This window comes from Phycodurus eques, chromosome 13 (genome assembly GCF_024500275.1).
Source record: "Phycodurus eques isolate BA_2022a chromosome 13, UOR_Pequ_1.1, whole genome shotgun sequence".
NCBI lineage: Eukaryota > Metazoa > Chordata > Actinopteri > Syngnathiformes > Syngnathidae > Phycodurus > Phycodurus eques.
The window spans coordinates 10,662,734-10,680,423 of record NC_084537.1 but is presented as its reverse complement, the minus strand read 5'-3'; the positions used below and the strand labels follow the sequence as shown (position 1 = coordinate 10,680,423).

The following is a 17,690-nucleotide window of genomic DNA, read 5'->3' as shown; positions in this document are numbered from 1 at the left end:
AATATTAGTGTAAATACTCATGTAAAAAATATACTTTTATATATATATATATATATATATATATATATATATATATAAAACAAAACAAGAATAATAAAAATGGAGAAAGTAGTATTTTGAATGATGAGTGTCCTCTTCAGCTCCACAGATCCGGTCAAGTGAGGATTACCTCCTCTTGAGGTCAAGCCTTCACACTTTGGAAGTAAGACAGCCAAGCGCTTTTTGTCATGTGATGTCATTCCGCTGGACAGAGGACCCAATCAAGTCTCTGACCTTTGCCCCTTATTAACCGTGAGTTAGCATACCCTATTCGATCTGTAGCCATCTGGGTGCCTTGTTGCGTCCAGGCTTGTCTCCTCCCCGCGCCCATCTCGCGCCTTTATATCCCTCTTTGCATTCAGGACCACTGGGCTCATCCCGGGAGTCTCATGGGATGATAAGTTGCCCGTCGGATCATCTTTTCAAAGACGCTTCAATGACTTGACTAAAGTTAGTTTTTTTCCCTCCTCTACAGTAGACAAAACCACTCATTTTGGAACATAACTACTCATCGGAATTTTCTTTTCTGTCAGTTAAAGTTGTGTTCTCATTGCTTTTTAAATGTAATGCCCTTGACTCAGATTCCAAATCAGTTTGGCAGAATTTTGCTGAGAATTGCAGATTATGAGTGCATACTGGATATGCTTTATCCTCTGTCCTAAAACGAAGACATTAAAGAGTTTGAGCAATTCACCCACCGAAGCTACTTCTTTAGTATTGATTAATGCAAAGGGCTACCATTTTGATACACACTTTTGAAATAACACATTTGCTCAAATTACCTTTAATTTGATGTTGCTCTGAATAATTAATGATATTTATCTATGTGAAGACATGGATCACGTTAATTATCTCTCACAATGATTATCAAAAAGCTAGGAAAAATAAATGTGCAACGGTTTATTTCTATAATTCGGTAGAAATAAAGTGTTGACATTTTCCAAATGATCACTTCTACGTCATCCCTAGGAAATCACAATGTCCCATCGCTGGTGAGCTATTTTTAAACAGGCTCATGAGCTACTTGTGGTCCTTGGGGGCTACCTAGTGCCCACACGCATCATGTTGTTGACCCACAGTAAATAAGAGATATTTGTTTGGCAAGGACAGAAAATGTTAGATTTTCACAAAAAGAAAAGTTTCTTTGATTCAAACTTAAGAAGGTACTACCTTTCTTTTTCTTTTACATGTATGTAATTTGTTTTATTATGGAACTCCACACAGGACAAAGGTGTCAAACTTGGAGGAGACGGTGGTCTAGTGTTGTGATTCCCAACCATTGTGTTATTGGAAATTATCCAATTTCACTTGATTGGTCTGAAAATAATTTAGTGCATCTTTGTTCTTCTTCTCTTTTAAGTATCTTCATCTATCTATGGCAGTGACATAGATTGACAGGCAAACAATTAAATTCAATTATTTAAAATGGGTATTCACTTTTTGTGAGATTTTTGTTTGGTGGTGAGCAGAGAGATTTGTTTTTTCCTAATGTAAACAAATGTGCCTTGGCTCAATAAAGGTTGGGAAACACTGGTGATGGATGATTAACATGTTCCTTTTGGTGATGACAGCATCACAACAAGACAGGGACTGAACCTTTGAACCTTGCAAAAAACAAAAAAAAAGGTTCATCCACCCTCACATGCTGGTAATCAGCGGCTGCGTTTGTTTGCAGAATTGACTGACGGGCCGGACAAACACATCTGGCAACTGTTGACAAAGGCTTGTCTGAGACCAAATTGTAAAGAAATCAATACAAATCTATGGCATGGGCACCTTAGATATCGTCACATTGCTGCACTCAGAATCGTTATTTGTCCAAATGTGCTCCTGAATACTGCCACTGCGCTCCAGAAACTGGACTTTTACAGTGAGTGGAGAACATTTATCCACGTTGCACTTGATGACCAGTGAGTCGCTAGACTTGTGAAGGCTACAGCCGTTCAGGTCAGTAATATCATCTCTGGGAAAATGACACAGAAGCTCGTCCCTGTCGATGGATGCTACCGGTCGCCTCCTCAGGAAGTCGGGAGTCTCGCACAGCATCCTGTCCGGCATCTCGATGTCCTGGTTGTTATTCAGCACTAAATCATGCAAATACCACATGTGGCAGTCACATTTCCAAGGGTTTCCGTATAGTCGCAATATGTGCGGGAACGCAAAGTGGTCCAGAAGGCCCAGAGGGAGATTTTGCAGCTGGTTGTCAGACAGGTAGAGCTGCTGAATGAAATCCTGGTCCTTAAACAATGTGGCATCCACGCTGCTCAGCTGGTTTTTATGGAGGTGGATCATTTTGATGCTTTTGAGATCATTAAAGGTCGTGTCTGATAATGACGTGAGCTTGTTTTCAGAGAGATCCAGATTTTCTAGTGTGGTGACATTTCTAAATATGTCATCAGGAAGGCTTGAAAGCTGATTGGAGGACAAGAGAAGGTCAGTCATTGATGTCAGCAGGCTTAAAGAGGACACTTCTGTCAGTCTGTTCCCCCTCAGGTCCAATTGGGTTAAATTTGAACCCTGACGTCCAAACACTTTATCGCTGAAAGTTATGAGACGGTTTCTGCGGAGGTTCAGCACCTTCAGTTTGGTGAGCACAGCGAAGACCTCATCATCGAGTTCTGATATTCTATTCCCCTCCAAGTGAAGCTCCATCAGCTGACCAACATGATGGAAGGTGTCTGATGAAATATTGCTAATATGGTTATTGCTCATTTGAAGAATCTCCAGCCCAGTCAAGCCAGAAAAAGTCTCTCTTTCTATGTTCTGGATTCTGTTAAGAGAGAAATCCAACACATGTAGATTTTGAAGGTTCTGAAACAAAAATGTAGGTAAATCTGATATGATGTTGGCCTTCACCTGCAGGGTCTCTAAATGTTTAAGAGAGTTAAACATACCAGGAAGAACAGTCTGGAACCTGTTATAGTTGAGCTGCAGCTTGGTAAGGTTTTCTTGCTTGGAAAAAGTCCCCAGAAACAAATGCTCCAGCCAAGGGTTCCCACTGATCTCCAGTTCTTCAAGCTCAGATAGGTTTTGAAAGGCCTGCGAATGAATACTCCGCAGTGGATTGTTGAAGAAGATAAGCTTGTGGAGTTGGGGACTCTCCTCAAAGCCGGTGGGGAACAGGTAATGCAAAGCCGATGTCATTATGATGACCTCCTTGGCTTCTCGGGATATGTTTTTGGGCACAGATGTCATATGTTCATCAGCACACAGGACTTGGATTGGTGTAAAACACTGGCATCTGTATGGACAGTTGATGTGGGACAACATGGTGCCTTGGGGACACAGAAGCAACAGCAGGAACAAAGTCGGCCGCAATCCTCTGTCCATTTTTTCCTATGGCGACATAGAGAAGGTTCGTACAGAGGTGGCAGAAGTACTCAACAGTCTGTATTTACAGAAGGTAGCGCTAGATATACTAAAAAAATAAATTAAAAAAACTACTTTGGTTAATGTAGAAAGACTAATTTAAATCAGTTACTCAAGTAAACTTGAATACCCTCAAATGTGAATTCTGAGATTTGTTTCTATATATACATTAGACATGGTTCAAGACAATTATTGAAAACATGTGCCAAGACTGAGAACTATGTGCTACTTCATTGTGGAGATATAGCGTTGAACTCTTTTTCATCATTTCAGTTTTCCTGCTTTTTGGGCCACGGCTAAAACGGCATGTGACCCACTTTGGCTGTGGGAATGAATCTCCCTCCCCTACAATACAAGAAATTGCATGCCTTCGTTTGCATCAGCTGTTATCTGGCGCAAGTTTCTTGGGGTCATGTTCTATGGTTCGTGCGTAAGTTTTTTTTTTTTACGCGGCCGGCTTGCGCACATTTCAGCTTCACGCACGTGTGAAACCTAGAAATACGTGCACGGCCACCAAAGAGGCATGACTCATTGAAGTCTGAGGCTGGCTGTAAATCACGGTGCATAGAGTTTTCCTGAGACTTGTGAATGATATAAGATAGATAAACATAGATTTTAAAAAAATTATTCAAAATCTAATGCACAGTTGCATCATTACGATGACAATAGTTGTTGTAATAGTGGGAAACTTTTTAAAAGAAACTCCAAGCAGCCAGCAGAATGTTGGAAGCTGAAAGCTCTGCAATCTGGCGCCAATATTTTTGGCTATTAATATAATATAATTTGTTGGTGTTTGGCCGTCGGCATAATGTGGTAGGGACACATTATATCCGTTGGGAAGTCGATGGCCGTTTTGGACCAGGTTTGTCCTGCAACGTCAGCATGAGTCGGCTGTCACCGTGCAATCTGCGAAAATTAACTGAATGAAAATGTACAATATGATGTTTCACCTAGAATTCTCCACGGGAGAATGTGCGCGTGTCGCGTGCAGGGCCAGATTTGACAGGGAACGCACACAGAAGATAATGCTGTCAAGTACAAAACAGTGATCTATTACAGTGATTCTCAAAGTGTGGCAAAACTATCAAAAGTGATATGCAAGCTGCCTCTAGTGGTATGTGAAAGAATCACTAAATTAAATGTTCAAACTGTGCATAATAAAGTGACTTCAATTTTTTTTTTTTTTAATCCAGTTTAGTTGTTGAGTACAGTTCAATTGAATTAAACTTTTAAGTACAATGTTTAATCATTAAAAAAAACTTAGCTTGTTTTCATAGAGTAAGGAGTAGAAAGTACAGATGGAGTAACAGTAAAAAGTCGTCAGAAAAGCAGATAGCTGAAAAATCTACTTAAGTACAGTGACAAAGTATTTGTACTTCGTTACTTCTCACCACTGGGCTTGTAACACGTAAAAATGATGGCGGAGTTCAACTCACCTTAGCTGCAATTATCTTAGAGCAGAGAAATGAAACTCCCTCTGGATTTAGCAGCCAGATGAATGACAGGCAAATAGCACAACAAGCCGGAATTAGGCAAGAGCAAACCTTTGGTCGGTGGAACAGTTGGTCTGTCAGTTACATTTGCTCTCAACAAGGTATCACAAAGAATTATCCCCCCCCCCCCCCCCCCCTCCAATATATAAAACAAATGTCAAAACAAAAACTAATTCAACAAGTTGAGTTGTATGTTGTTTGTAGAAATAACAAGTACTCCTACTGTACAAGCATGTAACATCTGCTATGATGGAGCTGATGAATTGACTCATTTTAAATACATAACAAGGAAGTCTCTTGACAGTGTTGAGAAGGTTTATTTTCTACGCGAACTCGTTCAAAGTTCAGTTCACCGTTCCAAAAATGAACTACTTCAGTTAATAGATCATCATTCAAAATTTTGAACTAAGTTTACTTTCCAAAAATGAGGCAGTTTATAGTTGTTGTTGGTTTTTTTTCCCCCCCAATATGTTTCTGACAGGCCATTACCCTCAAAATACTGACATTTCATTTCCTTATTGTTGCTATCCATTCAGTCCACACTAGTAGCCAGCTGCAGCTTTCACCCTACAACCTAAAAACATGAGAACAAACTCGTTGCTTGAATAGTCTTCTTTTAAAAAAGGAATTAAAACAAAAACAGCACTTTTGTCCTTAATGTGCAAACAAAAACACGCAACACAGTATGACAGGAAGGATGGTCAAAGGACATTATAACTTTGCATTCCTTGCAGCGTCCTTGACTATATTGACAAAATATTTGATCTCATCTATTCTTATATTACAAAACAAAATCAATTCCATGTTATGACGGTGCGATCGCACCGTGTTTTAACTAAAGCATTCTGATACAAATAACAAGTTTCCTAGTTATCCATTTTTACAATGATGTACTGCATGACAAAACATCCAAAGAACACTCCCATTTACGCAGTGTCCCTGAACGCACCTCACGCACACGTTGCTGCTACTTGCCTGCGGAATGTAAACATGAATGGCGATTGCCAAATACGGCGTTCTTCCTCGACATATGACGGCTCGTATGTCGTGTGTCCGGACGGGTTTCGTCCCGGAAGTCCCAAGCAAAGCCTGCCACTCTTGAATGAAAATGAACCGTAGTTCGAAAACCGTCCTTTGACGCCAGAATGAACGCGTTCTCAATAACGTTCATCAGGCACAAATGGACTAAGTTCAGTTCAACCCAAATATGTGAACTTTCGTTGACTGAACTCGTTCAGGTACAACGCTGTCTCTCGACATACATAAAACTAAATGTAAAATTGTCATAAAGTCGCCAGCGGAGGAGGGCCGACATCATCTTGTGCAGAAATTGGCAGAGTAGCCAAAATTGTACCCGAGTGAGTGCACAGTTAGTTACATTAGAATAATATGACTCAAGTCAAGAGTATTCGTCCAAATAAAGTCATTACTTGAGTAAGTAAGCATTCAGCGAAAAACAAACAAGCAAACTACTCAACAACAGAGTAACTGGCGAGTAACCTCTGATTTATTATTTTAATCATGAATGTCAACTAGACAAAAATATAAAATAGGAATGTGCAAATTCAGATATTGCCAAGCAATATCATTTCAACCAAAACAATAACACATAAAGCTTGGAAAATGACACAACACAAATTCGGCCACTAGAAATGGCCTTAAATGAACTTTTTGGGTTATGTAAGAGCGAAAATACATGCGTATGTTTGGAGTTTGTCTGAAGGCTTCAAAATAAAATTCCTTATTGTGATTTGTCCATTTAGTGATGAAGCACTCTTGTGCATCATTGAAAAGGAAGCTTTTAATGTCAATACACAAATAATGGTGTTAGCAGAGGATGGTTTCGATCCATCGACCTCTGGGTTATGGGCCCAGCACGCTTCCGCTGCGCCACTCTGCTCTCCCGAAACCACATCCATGGTAATTCCATCTATTGTTTCGACAATGCCCACTAGGGGGCGCACAAGTAACCTGTACTTTTAGGTATTTGTAAGTCGATCCTCCCTTTTCTCCAGGTTACTCCTCAAGGATGCGCAGCTAGAAGAATTAATGTGTGGGTGACAGAGAAAGAATCACCAAAAATATCTGGCTCATCGGTTTAGTTTCTGTTGTCTTTGTTTTTTGTAATAACTGGATTTTTCATTATTATTATTAGATTCCCCCCCCCCCCCCCCCAACATACACCCCTTTATTGTTACTATTTTTGTTCTTGAAACATGGCCAATGCTGGAATACAACTTCTTGGCTTCTCGCTGGGCTTCCTGGGCTTCATTGGCTCCATCGCCTCCACGGTCATGGTGGAGTGGAAGGCTTCATCCTATGCAGGAGACAACATCATCACAGCTCAGGCACTTTACGAAGGGCTGTGGAAGTCGTGCGCGTCGCAGAGCACGGGCCAAGTTCAGTGTAAAGTGTATGATTCACTGCTCCAACTACCAGGTAACATACTGTTGGATTTTTATTTGTATTTTTATTACATTTTCCCATCACAAATATGATCCAATTACACCATCTCTAAAAGAATGCCAATATACCAAAATAAGTGCTACAAAAGGGTTAGAACAGTATTAGAAATTGTGTAATGGTGAATGTATTAAAATGAAATTGGTTTTCAATGACCCTTTCTGTTTGGGGGTTAATTCATGTTCTATGTTCTAAGGCTCTATGCTCATTCAAACCTTCCTTGAGGCGTTAAAAAAAAAAAAAAACTCATGCATGCAAGGACATGTCAGTCAAATACCAAGAGATGCCTCATCAAGCAACATGTGAGGTGGGTGGAGAAGAGGAACACAGTGAATAATAGGGGCTTGAAGATGGAATAAACCTCCCTATGACATCATATTCCAGACCCACCCAAGAAAATCTGCAATAGAGACTGCATTTAAAATATATATATATATATATATATATAGTTTTACCACTCCCACACGCTTGAAACACTTCATAAAACACTTTGTAAAGTATTCTGTCATGCCTATTCTCACTCTCAAGAAATGGGAGACCATCGTATGACATCACTTTGAGGAAATAAAAAGAAGACACTCTCGCGCTCCAATAAGGGACAAAGCATGCCTGCTTTCAAGCTTTCTCACTCCCAGGTGAAGTTTACTGTAGAAGTGACAAATAATAATAAAAAAAAAACAATTAAGAGACATATGACAATATAAATATAATTTCATTCTGATAAGAACCCACTAGTTTAATGCTAAAATCAAATGTGTAAAGCCATTGACGGGCTACAAGAAATTAGCATACATGTTGTGGTAATCATCAACCTGCAAACAACTGCTACCTTAACACATATAAACACGGCATACGACAAAAGATCATTACACACTGTACTAATATTTTAAACACTTAAATGTTCACCTGAACCATATCATTTCATCTGAAGAAAGTCCACTAGCTGAATAATAACATATACTGTAATGCGAAATGCCATAGACAGGCTAATGGAAATTACTGTTGATATTCAAACAACTGCTACTTTCACACACTGAGCAGCAACGTATACAAAGTGCATGCAACAAAAGAGAATTCAACTTTGATTGTATTGGATATTTAAACACCAAAATGTTCAGCCAAACCAAGTCATTTAATCTAACAAACGTCGGCTATCTTAATGTTAACATATAATGTGGAATACCACAGACGGGCTGACCGAAACTAGCATATATGTTGCGCTTATCATAAACTTTCAAATAGCTGCTACTTTAGCAGGCATGGAGCAGCAACACATACAAACAGAGCATACGACAGTACTCAGAGGCATATATTCTTAATCCTTGATGCCCCGCGATATAACTGTAACACGTAATAACCGAATGAAATTTTTTGAATGGATTTCATCCCTCTTACTGTGTCTAGCATAAATGGGAACTTTACTCTAAACTGCTTTATAATGTTGAAAAAAAAAAACATTCAGTGTAACATGAATGTACGTGAAAATTCATGTGTGGGTATTTAATATATTGGTTTCACTGGAAGTTAAAGTTAACCATAAAAAAAGGATTATTAGCAATACAATAGTGACAGTATTTAGGCGAACAAAGAGTAAATACTGTAAGTGTGAATGAGTCATCCCGCTGGTTCTCCAGGAAATAAAGCACAAGTCCCAAACGATCCATGGTGTCGCAGAAACATGCTAATTCGTACTTGTACTGTACGTTTGTCTCCCCAGCCATCGTCTTGGGCACACGAGGACTGATGTTGTCGGCCATCTTGCTCTCCTTGATTGCCATCTTGTTGGCAACGGTGGGCATGAAGTGCACCACGTGTTTGGCAGACCAGCCGGAGCAGAAAGACAAAGTGGCTTTAACTGGCGGAATCATCTTGATTATAGCTGGTGATTTGCTTTAAACACATACCCGTGCTGTGTTTTCTTACACTTAAGGGTGACTTTTTATTAATTACATTGTATTTTAGTTGTGAGTGGGTTTTTTTTCCAAGTTTTGATGACATGGTTTTAGTGTTACCTAAATGTGTAAATACATGACATGGATATGATACCCTAGACATGAATATACTGTAAATCAGTGGTTCTTCAACTCTTCATACCAAGTACCACCTAAAAAATTCTTAGCCCTCCCAGTACCCCCATAATGACCAACACTAAAAAACTAGAGTCGTAGGCCAAAGTGTTTGTCAAAAATTAGGCAGAGGTTATATTCCTAAAAGTAAGCCCCAACATTGGAACCTCTGGTTCCGAATTTAATTGGTTCCGTGACCCCGTTTGGAACCCAAAACGTTCTTCCCATTGAAATGAACGGAAATGCAATTAATCCGCTCCAGCCCCAAAATTAAATTATATTTACTTTTTTTTAATAACCTAAATAAATGTGATAACGTAGGTTAATTGAAGATTCTAAATTGCCCTTAGGTGTGAATGGTTGTTTGTTTCTATGTGCCCTGCAATTGGCCGGTAACCAGTTCAGGGTGTACCTCGCCTTTCGCCCGAAGATAACTGGGATAGGCTCCAGCATGCCCGCGACCCTAATGAGGAGAAGCAGAAGAGAAGATGAATGAATGAATGATTAAATGTGATAACAGTTTATTGCTCATTAACTTTACTAAGGAGGAGGATTATAGCTCCTCATTGAAGAAGAGCCTTCTTCCATAACACAGGGAAATTCTGATTCAGGTGTTTTTTTTTCTTTTGTAATTCATTGGTTGATTGTAGCAGATTGTTCAGAAGAAGACAAAAAATCACAAAGTGGGACATCACATTGTCATTTTAAAACATGAACTGCTCTCGTGACCAATTGGCTGCACGTTTCTCTTGATTATCTTTTTATTGCCTCGCTCATGCTATCACAAGCGAGCTCTTTCACATTTTGGTCAATGTAATAAAGAGGGGGGAAAAAAATACCGAAGTTGCATTGCGTGATGCGCAGTCAATGACGGTTGTACAACGCACTGATCTTTCTGCTTATCGCTGAAAAGTGCTTCCAAACATTATCTTTAGCAGTTTCCTTTTCATCTTGGGTGCCAATTCTGACAGTTTAGCCCTTTGATTACTGTTTTTCGAAAAAGTTCCACACGACGATAGTCCACCTCTTTCAGTCTTCATTCATAATGTGGCGGCTGCTGGTCGCTTCCGATTGGCTGAATGTGTGTTTTGGTGAAACTTCCGCCTCGCGAACCCCTCCGTAGAAACCTACTTTAACATGATTACGCTAACATTAACCGTTGGTTGTTTTCATTAAATAGATGCTACAATTCAATAAACAGCATATATACTGTGCATACTGTACATACATACTTAAATAATGATTCATTAAAATTGAATAAATGTTTGAAAACAAAAAAGTTCTAAAATGTTTTTAAAAAAAAGTTAAATACAACTGAACTGTACTTAACAAATGTACTTCCGTGATTAAAAACAAACAAAAAAAGGTTTATGCCACTGTAATATTACGGAGAGTTAAACAAATGTATTCAGATTTTTTTTTTTTTTTACGTACCACTACAGAGAGTAGGAAAGTATCACTGCTGTAAGTCCAAAGCTAGACTGTTTTGGAGCATACTGACAGTGGTGGGATGTCATGAAGTGCAAATACTTCATTATTGTACTTAATTAGATTACTCAGATAGCTGTACTTTACTTGAGAATTTATTTTTCTGAGAACTTTTTACTTGTACATTTTGAAACGAATATCTGTACTTTCTACTCTTTACTTTATCAAAGTAGGCTCATTGCTTTTTTTTTTCAACCTCCGCAGTTGACGCCACAATGTAAATAAAGACATGGTTAAGAGTTAGATTGTTTTAAATTGAAATGTTTGGGGGTTTATTAGGCAAAAAAACAAAAACCAGAGCATTCATGATTTTTCCGTGGAAACTCAGCTTCGTCTTCTTGACTTGGCGAAGCTCGTTTTCCTGCTTCCTCCACTTGCGAACCATGGATTCGTTGATCTTGAATTCTCTCGCGGCTGCTCGATTCCCATGTTCCTCCGCGTAACTGATAGCTTGCAGTTTAAACTGTGCTTCGTAAGCGTGTCTCTTCGTAGGTGCAGTTTTCGACTGCGATCAAGCCAGCCTCCACTCATAAAGTAGCAGTCAAGCTAGCCGGTCCTAATTTTGTTCGTACTGGGCATTACGGTAGTAGGTCGCCAACTCGCGGCGAAAGCCACCTTCAAAATAAAAGCTTCCCAATAATGCGGACGTCAGTGCTCTTCGGTTAAGGAATGCAACAAAGAAAGTTAATTTGAATCTTGAGAGACATTAAAAAATGTAGTTTATTTGATATCTCAGGAAAAATAAGTGGTAAATGGACTGGACTTATGTAGCACTTTAACTACATCATCACAGTGTCCAAAGCGCTTTACAAAGCCTCTCATTCATAACCCAATGGGTGACTGCTACCATGCGAGGCGCTGCCAGGCCCACTGGGAGCAAATTAGGGTTCAGTGTCTTGCCCAAGGACACTTCGACATACAAACAGTCGTAGCAGGGATTCAAACTTGTTCTACCTACTGAGCCAAAGTCACCCCAACATGATCCCATTGGTATCGCAAGACAAGTCCAGATCTGTGTGACAGACCACCAAGGACTCCACTAAACGAGGTTTGATGAAGATCTGATATTGTATTTCAAAATAAAAGTCTCTGAAAACTAATAAACTACATTTTTTAATGCATCTCAAGATTCAAATTAACCTTGGTGGTTGCATTCCTTAACCGAAGAGCATTGACGTCCGTATTATTGGGAAGCTTTTATTTTGAAGGTGGCTTTCGTCGCGAGTTGGCGACTTATTACCGTAATGCCTAGTATGAACAAAATTAGGGGTGGCTGGCTTGATTGCTACTTAACGAGTGGAGGCTGGCTTGACCGGCGCTATATACCTACTGGGGGTGTGCCTTTAGCGTCCTCCTTCACGCGCACCCTTCCCCCTTTACGTCCGCATGCTGTCCTCAGTCACGTCTGCTTTTCCTCTGTATAAGCAGCGTGTCGTCAGGAAATGTTCCCAGACAGTCAAGCGGAGCGCTCGTCACACGACGTCATTTATAGATTTTGGAGCTCGGAGCACACATAAAGCGCGCCGCATTATAAGGCGCCCCGTCCATTTTGGAGAAAATTTACGACTTTTAAGTGCGCCTTATGTTTGGGAAAATACGGTACTTTTGGCACTCCTCATGGAGAAACATGTATGGTATAAATTGTTTTCACTTAACGTTTTGATTGAGCATGTTATTTTATTTTCCCCCCCTTCCTCTTCCAGGCCTGTTTGGTCTGGTGGGAACATCTTGGTACGCTCACAGAATAGCACAAGACTTCTACAACCCGTTCACACCAACCAATTCAAAGTGAGGCCACTGGAATTTACAGTGCTGCGTACTTTATGCTAATCTGAACTCTTTTTATCGACGACATTTGTGATGCTGCTATGAGTGAATATGACATCATGTGCAGATATGAATTTGGGAGCGCCCTCTTCGTGGGATGGGGAGCTGCGATACTCATCATGATCGGAGGAGGCTTCATGTGCTGTAACTGCCCCAAGAAGGGTTCGGGGAAAGCGCCACGCTACCCACGATCCAACCCGGCGAGCAACTCGGGAAAAGACTACGTGTAGACCAACTTAACAACGACACAAAACACGCCTTTGTAGCTTGTTATGTATGATTTGCTGTGCAGGATGTACATGATTTTGGCTTTGCAATATGTTGTCCGATGACCCAACTCCCAGTCCCCTGTGCACAGTCCCTTGTACCAATTAATGCCACAATTGTTTATATACTGAAGTGTTTTTTTTTGTTTTGTGTGTGTGTGTGTATATATATATATATATATATACATATATATATAGGGGATCCCGAACATTAGAATCATTTTTATATTATCATACACTGACTATAACTAACTGAATGTGTTCAAATCAATAAAGCCAGACACTGTTTCACATTTGGATTATTATTATTTTGTATTTTTTTTACTTGCTATCGACCAGTGGCTACAAATCATATATCTTTGCTCCTCGGTCTATGCCAGCGACCTATAATGACAGGCAGAACAATTGAATGCTCTTCCACTCGATGGCAGAGGTTACAATTCAACTGTAACCACCCGTTGCCGAGATTTGCGCCCTGAACCTGAATCAGAAGTGTGAAACAAACATACTAACTACTTGGTCAGCATGACGCCTTTTGGTTAATTTTGAAGGAAAAAAAAAAAAAAAAGAAGAGGGGCAGGATATTACAAAATTGTATTGGATGTATGGGACTGCAAAATAATACTACCGTAATTAACAGGCATCAAAAATAGACATGACTATTATTCATATTTATATAATTATATTGTTGTTTTTCATTGGATTCATGTATTATACCTCCCCCCCCCCCCCCCCCCCCCCCAACCATCCATGCATTTTCTAGACCACTTATCCTCACTGGGGTTGCAAGTGAGCTGGAGCCAATATGCTACTGGTATTGAGGTACTTTATGCAGGTATACTATCGAAATCAGAATGTTGATATCGTAACAATAAGAATTATACAGATTTCTCCATTATTTACTTTCTTTAAGATGTTTTCCCCCTTTATTTTTCTTCATTTATTTTGACCACCACGATCACCAATCATCACCCCAATGGATTTCTAACACAGGGGTGCTGTCGAAAATAAAGTACATGAAAGAAAACGAGCATGACGACAAACTGACCTCTGTTGTCAAAGTGTGCTTTAGTGTAGAAACTCGTCGAGAGGAATTGTGTCCATTTTTAGAAGCCATCAATTTGAGCACACGAGATGGTCATAGCTATGTTATTCTAATTGTGACTTAATAAATCGGTTGTTGTTCTCATAATAAAAAATGTAAAACCACTTCTGACCCCCCCCTCCTGTATACTGTATAGTGGTGCCTCTGGGGGAGGAAAAGTCATGTGAGAGGGGAGGGGCGCCTGACAGGCATACCTCAGTCCACTCATTCCTGTCCAAGCACGCCTGCACTTCTCAGCAAGACCGAACTATCTGCGACAGAGGGCATAAACACCTGACCCCACCCCTAAAACCACACCACATGTTGCTGAAAAAAAAAAAAAAAAAAAAATACAAATTAAAAAAAATAAAACTGCTTCTTCATTTTCCGTCACGGAAAAGACAACACGAGCACAAAACCTTGAACAGCTGAGTGGGGTAAAGTCCAAAATGTTGCATTTCCAGGCGTTTCGATGATTGATTGCAGAGAGCGCCCCCATCTGTTTAGACTTCGACGGACTGAATACTGCTAGCAGCATATATTTTTTTGACATCCCCTCATAAAATGTTGGCTCACGTCCCATCCCATCAATATTTTCTCCTTTTTGTAAGATGTAGTATCAAACTGTTGTTCATGGATATTTGAAACTATCCATGCATTTGTTATTCACGATTTATAAATGCAGGTGATAGTATTTTCTAATGTGTTTAATGACTCTGTATTATATATGACATTTACTTTTGGATTGAAGCACTGAAATAACTCAAGACATTAGAATATGACACAAGAAAAACGTCAAAAATGATTTTTTAATACACACACCGGTCAGAAAAAGTATTTTCCAATGTGTTTAATGGATCTTATAATATAGCACAGAAGTTTCACTTTTGTAATTTAACTGCTGAAATAAATGAACCTTCGCAATAAATTACAATATTGTGGAAAACTCGTTTTATTTCAGTAGTTCAATCCCAAAAGTGAAACATATATTGCATAGATTCACTACACACGATGATGTATTCAATTATTTTTTCTGTAAAAAAAAAATTACTGTAAGAAACCATCTTAAATTAGTTTTCATATAGAAATTGTGAAAATATTTTTAAATGTGTTTCATGAAAAATATGAGTTTCACTTTTTAAATTGAATTCACTTTTCTACAATGTTTATATTTATTGAGATGCACCTATAATATGTATAATATACATCAATAATAATATAATATAATAATAATAATATGACTTTTTGCACATTTTGATACTCGACAGAATCAGTTGGGATTTAACCAACAAGGCGGACAGAACACAGTTGAATATTTCAACAATTACCCCATTTTGAACATAAATAAATGTTAGTCAATTTATAGTGCAACCCCCTAACTTGTAATGACACAGGACTACCACGAGAGGGTAATATAGAACACATTTGGAAAGATTGGAGATCAGGGACCCCTTTCAGGGGAGAAATTTCCGGGGACCCCCTCATAATCCTAATGCCAATTAACATAACTACCCTGTGTACCCCTAAATTTATAATATCATCGTTTTATGAGAATAAAGTCGTATTTTTCCAACTAAGTCGTAATATTATGATATTAAAGCCAAGTTTAACGAGGGAAGAATGTAAGTATTATCTTAACCAGTGAATTTCCAAAGCATAAATTTATTCTCGTAATATTGCATTTATTTTTTGGGGTGGGTGGGGTGGGGGGTTATAGTCTAAATACACCTATTTAAAAAAGGGGCTTTATTCTTGCAATAATACCCTTTTGTTATGTAAAAAATAAAAGAATAGAAGGGGGAAAAAAACTTCATGCCTTGATGTCAGATTTATGTGATGATGCTTCACAATCATATTACAGCTTTCAATAAGACTAAAGCTGAGGTAGGAATTAGTCATTGGTTTATTGTTTGCTTTATTGGTGCACCAGTCCTATATGTTGTTATGCACTTTTTAAAAATGCTATGACGTAATCATTTATTGCAAATTATTATGTCATTATTCTGGAAGAAAATATTCTTTACATCAGAGTGTAGCTATAGCTACACATCAGAGTGTAGCTAGTGAGATATTTCCATCTAGAGTCTTTCGTACACGTACCCTAAATTTCAGGAAAACAGACAGCACATGACACAGTACAATGAACAATACATAATTATATGCATATCTATGTCATGTAAAAAAAAAAAAAAAAAAACGAAGCTGCCACACCCCAGCACCCCTTCCCATTACAAACAGTCCTATGACCCAACTCCCAGTCCCCTGTGCACAGTCCCTTGTGCCAATTAATGCCACAATTGTTTATATACTGAAGTGTTTTTGGTTTTTGTTTTGTTTTTTTGTTTTTTGCAAACTGTTCAGCCATAGACCTCAGAGGAACCGATGAGCATGTAAAGAGGTCAACTCTCCATTGGAGATGGGTGTGAACTGTGAACACTGAAATTCACACTTTAGCAGAATGTTTATGACGCATTCACTAAAAATGTCTCTTTAAGCTATAGTATATATAGAGATTGTACTGTAGCTATAAACAAGTTGTCTAACTGGATTATTCCTCAAGCGAAAGGTCACATAACATTTTTAGAGGGAGAAGCAATTAAGGTCTTTGACTGGATTATTGAGACACATCTCTACACTGCGACATAACAGTCTATGTCACAGTGGATATACTACTGGAGCATCTCGATGAATTAGAATATCATCGCAAGGTACATTTATTCCAGTACTTACATTCAAAAAGTAGCGTAGTAGGCCCAAATATTCATCAAAAACCAGGCAAGGGTTTAATTCCTAAAAAATAAATTCAATATTACTCGAAGTCGCTACATTATGCAGTTTGGACATTAGCAGTGCGCCTAAATATAGGAAAATATATATATTTTAAACTGTACTTAAATAATGATTCAACTGAAAGGCATTTCACATAGTAGTTAAATTAAACAAATACATTGATAAATGTGTAAAAACAAACCATTTGCACATTAAATGCAAATGTATTTAACATAAACGTTAAATACAACTGAATTGAAATCACGCAGTGATTCTTTCGTGTACCACTGCAGGGAGCCCACGCACCACCCTTTGAGAATCACAGTGGGTTGGTTCAATTTGGAATCCCGGCCCCGCCTGTGTGGAGTTTGCATGTTCTCCCCCGCGCCTGCATGGTTTTCTCCGGCCACTCCGGTTTCCTTCCACATCCCAAAAACATGCATGGTAGATTGATTGAGGACTCTAAATTGCCCTTAGGTGTGAATGTGTGCGCGAATGGTTGTTTTGTTTCTATGTGCCCTGCGATTGGCTGGCGAGCAGTTCAGGGTGGAGCCCGCCCGCCTCTTGCCCATAGAGAGCTGGGATGGGCTCCAGCACGCCCACGACCCTTGTGAGGATAAAGCGGGACAGAAAATGGATGGACGGATGCTTTCTTATGCAATATTTCAATTAATTGAAATGGTGAATGATGAGCTTTTGTTCGCTTTAAGCTATAAGCACTTAAAACACCATTTAACAAAATTCAGAAATATTTCCCTCTGTGTGTAGAGAATTTATATAATACGAGGTGCACTTTTTTAACTGAACTACTGACAAGTAAGTTTTC

The 17,690-nt window shown here is 39.0% G+C and overlaps 2 protein-coding genes across 2 annotated transcripts; one reads left to right on the top strand and one right to left on the bottom strand.

Moving 5' to 3' along the window:
* Positions 1-1,800: 1,800 nt before the first annotated feature.
* zgc:153913 (carboxypeptidase N subunit 2) lies at positions 1,801-3,369 on the bottom strand. Its single transcript, XM_061694934.1, has one exon. The coding sequence runs from the start codon at positions 3,367-3,369 to the stop codon at positions 1,801-1,803; it is 1,569 nt and encodes a 522-aa protein (XP_061550918.1).
* Positions 3,370-6,920: 3,551 nt separating this feature from the next.
* cldn1 (claudin 1) lies at positions 6,921-13,310 on the top strand. Its single transcript, XM_061694935.1, has 4 exons — positions 6,921-7,340; positions 9,082-9,246; positions 12,622-12,706; positions 12,813-13,310. Exons 1-4 carry the CDS (start codon positions 7,118-7,120, stop codon positions 12,973-12,975), a joined length of 636 nt encoding a protein of 211 aa, XP_061550919.1. The 5' UTR covers positions 6,921-7,117; the 3' UTR covers positions 12,976-13,310.
* The last annotated feature ends 4,380 nt before the right edge of the window (positions 13,311-17,690 follow it).

Bases quoted from the DNA above. Each gene is read 5' to 3' on its own strand.
- cldn1 (XM_061694935.1), top strand. From the start codon at position 7,118: ATGGCCAATGCTGGAATACAACTTCTTGGCTTCTCGCTGGGCTTCCTG. The intron at 7,341-9,081 runs GTAACATACTGT...TTGTCTCCCCAG, and splicing joins TTCACTGCTCCAACTACCAG to CCATCGTCTTGGGCACACGA. The intron at 12,707-12,812 runs GTGAGGCCACTG...CATCATGTGCAG, and splicing joins TTCACACCAACCAATTCAAA to ATATGAATTTGGGAGCGCCC.
- zgc:153913 (XM_061694934.1), bottom strand. From the start codon at position 3,369: ATGGACAGAGGATTGCGGCCGACTTTGTTCCTGCTGTTGCTTCTGTGT.